Source organism: Cimex lectularius, unplaced genomic scaffold (genome assembly GCF_000648675.2).
Source record: "Cimex lectularius strain Harlan isolate CLEC.00 unplaced genomic scaffold, Clec_2.1 scaffold1, whole genome shotgun sequence".
Classification (NCBI taxonomy): domain Eukaryota; kingdom Metazoa; phylum Arthropoda; class Insecta; order Hemiptera; family Cimicidae; genus Cimex; species Cimex lectularius.
In genome coordinates, this window is record NW_019392813.1 from 4,438,927 (window position 1) to 4,444,926 (window position 6,000).

At 37.9% G+C, this 6,000-nt stretch overlaps 2 protein-coding genes across 3 annotated transcripts in view; one reads left to right on the forward strand and one right to left on the reverse strand.

The window, feature by feature from the left end:
• The window catches only part of LOC112127381, a 683,298-nt gene that overhangs the window by 346,150 nt on the left and 331,148 nt on the right, over positions 1–6,000 (forward strand). The gene's annotated exons all lie outside the window — the stretch shown is intronic.
• The window catches only part of LOC106671578 (facilitated trehalose transporter Tret1-like), a 10,796-nt gene continuing 5,851 nt past the window's right edge, over positions 1,056–6,000 (reverse strand). For both annotated transcript variants that reach the window (XM_014402511.2, XM_014402555.2), the window contains 2 exons: positions 2,572–2,749; positions 1,056–2,519 (listed from right to left, as the gene is read on the reverse strand). In XM_014402511.2, the coding sequence (XP_014257997.1) occupies positions 1,355–2,519; positions 2,572–2,749 (1,343 nt within the window). In that variant the 3' untranslated portion in view covers positions 1,056–1,354. The remainder of the gene's footprint in view (positions 2,520–2,571; positions 2,750–6,000) is intronic.

The following is a 6,000-nucleotide window of genomic DNA, read 5'->3' on the forward strand; positions in this document are numbered from 1 at the left end:
TGATAGATTAAAAATTAACTAAGGGGCATGGACGTTTATCCCACCCCATACCATAACTGACCGTCGTTGAAAAGGTTGTGACTCACGCATGGCACATGAAGCAAAATGTTCTCCACTTCTTCCCCACTCACAGCCACGATCATCTTATTGCCACAAACCAAAACGGCACTGATCAGTGAAGAGAACAGCTCCCATTGTTCAATTTTCCGTTCGAGATTCTAATTTGAAGGTAGTTGCTTTTCTGCTTGATGCATATCCAGTAATAAAGAACTTGATGCGGTGTGTCAAGAGACTTGGCTATTTTCACGAAGCTTCCTAATTTCTTTTAAAGTTACATCAATTAAAGGACGTAGTGCGGTAGGAGCAATAAAAGGATCAATCAGAGTCGTACATCGCGGTCGACCACTACCCACCTTCTTTTCGACCGAGACTTCCGATGGCCCTAAACCGCTGTAGACCCTGGATAGCAGAGCGCTGTAAACTGCACACTCAGGATTTGGGCTGTGTAACTACCATCGTTGTCTCGTCTGCCCGAGTGAGATCTTCTCAACTCATGCTTTTAAGAATTACTGTTTTAGAGTTAACCCTTCCATTACGGGATTTGGAGTTGACTCCTATCAATAAAGTCGTTAAATGACGACGCCATAGTTCATAAGAGCAATAAAACGATTATCTCCGATCGTCGTCCATTGCTGTCGACCACCTCCTTAATGTCGATGGAGACTTCTGGTGGCCCTAAACCGCTTTAGACCCTCGTGTATGGTAGAGCGCTGCACACTGCACACCCAAGATTTGGGCTGTATAACGGACGTTACGACTACCGTTGATCAGGCTCTCCCGGCTTTCCTCGACATGCTTTTAAGAAACAAATATTAATTACTTTTTTATTCAAATTTATTGTTTCATCAAAGAAAACTATTTAAAAAAACCAATTAACTCATCCGACCAATTGGCTCCGGAAAGGATAATATTGAACTGATTTTCTTTCTTTTTAATGTAAAGAATGTAAACTGATTAGTAATATTCTGTAAAGATAAACCAGTTATTAAAATTATTAATTTTATTTATACCTAGAAAATAGACAAATAAATACAAGTGTAAATGAATATCTATAATACTTACTGACATCAGATCATTTTTAACCTGAAGCTTTCATACATAAATAGACATGTAGACGACAAACCAATGGTAAACGTGACAGCCAATAAGTGACACTCAAAGATAGCTTGATGTTAAGAAAATTTATTTTGTACAAAAATAAAAGGGCTTTGGTAAAACATGTCACGTGGTTATCACACTCACTTCATTACGCACTAATTGACTAATTTATTAATTACAAAAAAGTCGTTTAGCTCTATGGCTTCGTTTCTGTACCATTTTTCTTAGAGACGATTTCGTTAGAATTCAATTCTAAATTTATCTGATGGAGAGTCTTTCCAGCTGTTTCTTTGATGGAGAAATTTATTAACACAGTGCCGACGAGGGAAATCGTTGCGTATATCCAGTAGTTCATGTAGACGCCAAAAGCTCGGGTGACGGGCTCGTAGGTTATCAGGTTGACGAAGCTGGCGACGCTGGCGAAAGAGCTGGCCACCCCGCCGCCGATCCCGCGGGTGTTCGACGGGAACATCTCGGCCTGAAGAATCTGTGAAATCGGCGCCAAGCCGATGTCGGAAAAGACGCAAAAACCGATCAATCCGACGAACAGCAATGAATGAGGGAGGGTCGAGTAGTCCTTTTCGACAATGTAGAAATACAGACCGAGGAAGAAGTGCGAAATGAAACATCCCGTGCCAGAGATTAACAGAAGACTCCTTCTGCCGACGATATCGGACAGGTATGCCGACATCAAAGCTACGCATGTAAGAAGGACACCGAGTAAAATCGTAAGAGTTTCTTTAGACATAGGTAATTTTGGTGAAGTTCCGAAAGTATCAGTTGCATAGTTGATCATTGAAGGCATCCCAGTTAAATATCTTATCGCGTTGACCAAAAGAACAATCCATAAAGCTTTTCTGTCTTTCTCTGTTTTGAATAATTGAATAAAGCCTTTTCTCTTCATCTCATCTTCAACAGCGGGTTTTAATTCCTTCAAATCGCTATTTACTTTTTCCAACGGTCTAATTCGACTCATGACATCGGACGCCTTCAAATCTTGAGATTTCATTAAGAAATAATAAGGCGTTTCTTTGATCGTTATTAGCAAAATTATATTAATAATGGATACGACGATGCAGAGTAGTGAGTAATAAGGAAGGTCTAGGTTCAAACTAGCAACATAGGATATCAATATCCCAAGGTACCATAACGTCTGGATGTGTCCGGTCAACCTTCCCCTTATATTCGGCTCGGCGATTTCCGCTATGTAAATCGGTACAATGGTGAACGTGACACCCAATCCGATTCCTTGTAACACCCTGCCTATCATAAGTAAGACTGTATTTTCACACCACAAGTACACGAACCAGCTCAGTAGGAAGAACACCGGGATGGCCAGTAAAACAGGTTTTCTTCCGAATCTGAAACAGAATACTTAAAATGTTGAATATAATTTGAAACTTTGAAGCTTACCTGTCGGCTAACATCCCAGATGGAATCGGAGCGACCAAAGCGCCTAGTTCTATTATTGAAACTAACCAAGAAATCCCATCGGACGATATATTGTAGTTGTGGTTGCAGCTCAACAAATATGGTGTCATCGGTCCAACCCATGCAAAGCACATGGCTGAGGCGAATACCAGATAATTGCCTTAAAACATTATAAATACAACTGATTATAAATTAAAACGGCAAATTTGTATTTTATACTTAAAAAGCTGAGCGTTTCTAACTTCAGCCAGGTTAGATTGCAAATTGGTGAATAAACATTTCGAACATGCCGTAATAATAACTAAAGTAAAACATCCATTCGTAGAAATGTGGACTAATTATACGATCCCATAAACATCCTTTCCAACAACCTACAAAGGCTTAGCAGATTATAAAGGAGAGGAAGTAAATCAGAAGGAAATCAAATACAACGATATGGTATATCGATGGTTCAAGCACAAAATATGCGCAATGAAACTTATTAGGGTTGTACACGTCTGTCTTACAAGCTGAAGTACGTGCTGAAAATGTTTGTATCATAGAAAATCTTAAAAGAGGTTGCACTATCCATTAATGCACATAAGCTCAGACAACCAAGAAGCCATAAAATAACTTACACGCAAAAACGTCACATCGGAAATAATCAGTGAATGCATCTCGAATCGCCAAAACCTGGAGAAATAAACAAACTGAAAATACCTTGGATTCAGAGCAATGAAAAAAATCAGAAAATTGCCAGAAGAGGACCTGCAAGTTCATACAGCCCAGAGCCTAAACTTCCGATAACGAGGAAAAATACAGAATCCTCCATCCCAGATTGGATTCACAAAATACGGAAGGAGAAGTGGGCTAAGTCCAAATGCGCCTTAGTTAACTCATGACTGAACAACAACCCTAAAACTGGCCAGCACATTCCTACAATTTGGGTATAAGTCAGACACTGGCATCTAAAAAAGCACGTAAATTCAATGATGACGCGATTAGTAGATTATGCAACGATATGTCATTCATAAAGAGACACTGAGTCAGATAGACGCAGGCAAACTAGCCAAAGGAATATCTCAAGACTAATGACAGGCCTAGAAGCTAATTATCAATTAAATAATTATTTCAAAATACGTCCTAAAAAAGTGATATTAAGCATATTCAATGATGACCCTGTAGGCTATAGAAAGGAGGAGGAATAAACTTCCACCCATAACATCTTTGAATGCGATGTAACCGGTCAATAGAGATATAACCTAGGATGTCAAGAACATCCAAGAAAAGAAAAGCAATGTACTACCTAATACTTCTTAAGATAAGGAACTAAGAAAAGTAAAATAAGCCAGAAAGATTTGAGAATATAAAACCCTACTTCCTAGTGGTTCGTCATCAGCAAGTAAGAATAATTGTTTGCCGTGTTTGCCATAAAATGCGGACTCTCTTTTTTCGCAAATAAAAATTAATAAAAAATAAATGAAAGAAAAAAATCTGCGAAAGAATAATGGTAAAGGTAATGGTAATGAGGAGTTAAAAAAAAGGGATTGGCGTAGACACTGTTTTTTAAATAGCTCCACAGAAAATAGTCATGCGGCGTTAAACCGGGTGACCGAGGAGGCCAACAGGTCAGGCCATGAGGTCCTATCCACCGGAAGTAGCGATTCATACAACGTCCCACCTGCAAAGAATTGTGTGCGGGGCATCATCAAGCTGAAGAATCAATCTTTGTCGTTGTTGTTGTTACCCTATGTAGAAATTAGGCCCAATTGATTTGTTTTTAAGAAGTCCACACCAAACGTTGATACCACCTGATGATGACAAGAGTCCGAAATTTTGGATATTCCTCAACGTTTGAAAATTCCAACTGTTTAGTATGCCATAGAGGTGAACTTGGATTCATCCAAGTCCATAGGATGTTTGTAAGAACTTTTCTTCAGTATCCCAAATCGACATTTGCGCTAGGAACGTTAGACGCCTGTCATAATCAGAATCCCAAAGTCCTCGGACAAGTTGAGAGTGATACGGCTTAAAATTATAAGTCCGGAATACATCTCTAATTTTATTTGTTGAAAAATCTAAAACATTTCAACGTTTCGGAGAGAAGAATTCGGATTATCGCGAACATACAGTAAAATATTCAGCTCCTCGGCAAAATCACTTTGCCGGTTTCTTTTTGCCACAACTTTTCCATTTTTTGACCAATTTAAAACCCGATTGCAACATTGTTTTCTGCATAAAAATCCTTTAAAATAATTTTGTAAGGTATTGGTTGAGATAAAAAAAGTCAGTGTCACGAGCGGGTTTCGAACCCACGACCTTTAGCTAAATACGCCGCTGCTCTTCCACTCGGACACCAACTTCCCATCTCAATCCCACCTTTCGAATTTTCCCTCCTTTTCGTCGTTTTTCAAATGTCGTGTAATCTATTTGATTCTTGGCGACAAATGAAATGTCCATGAAAGCTTTAGTGAAGATATACTTCAAGTGGCAAAACATCGGCGTATTTAGCCAAAGATCGTGGGTTCGAATCCCGCTCGTGGCACTGACTTTTTATCTCAACCAATACCTTGCATAAAGACTAGATAATTGAACAATGTGAATTGGACAATCGTACCACCAACTCTAATGGATCCTTTAAAATGTTGTGTGAGGATGTTTAGGGTCGTACTTGAAATATAAAGTCTAACTGGCCCTGAGGTACCCTGGATAATTTGTCTCCAAGAAAAGGAAAAATATTGAAACTAGGCTAAAAAATATTAAAATGGTATTTTTTGTTTTTTTGATAGCGTCATTGGTTCAAGAGAAATTCAGATGGTCCATCTAAAAGAACACCCTGTATACTGACGAAAAGAAAAGAAAAGGGACATGAGGTGCAAATTGGGATTAGGAAAGAAAATAAACAAGAAGCTTCTGAAAAGGACATTACCATGCACTCTGTGGATAACAAAAGAAAATTTTCCCGGCCTAAACAATGAGAGAAGCAATTCTAGTTGATTGTCTAAAAATGTTAGGCCATTTGTACATTTGCTGTTTAAAAGTATTGTTTTTACTATGAGTATAAAAATAAATTGACAAACCATTTAAATAAAAAATGGGATAATTTACTCAGGCAAAGATTCTTATAACATGACATAAACAGTTAAAAGAAAAGCGTAATCAAATATTTTCTCATTGGATTATTTAGAAAATGAATTCCTTATCTTATCCAGTTATGTAAAGCATACAAAAATGCTGTAATGAATGTAAAAAGATTCTTTGTTCAACGTGGCATTGAATATCGAAAAACCTTCTCGTAAAAAGAGCCTTTACCAAATCGTTATTAATCATCGGAAAATCAAATAAACCAAAAACTTGAAAGACAGACCAGAATTGTAAAATTTTGTAGGTGCACATTAATCCTACTATAAAGTAGCTTTATATTATATATAT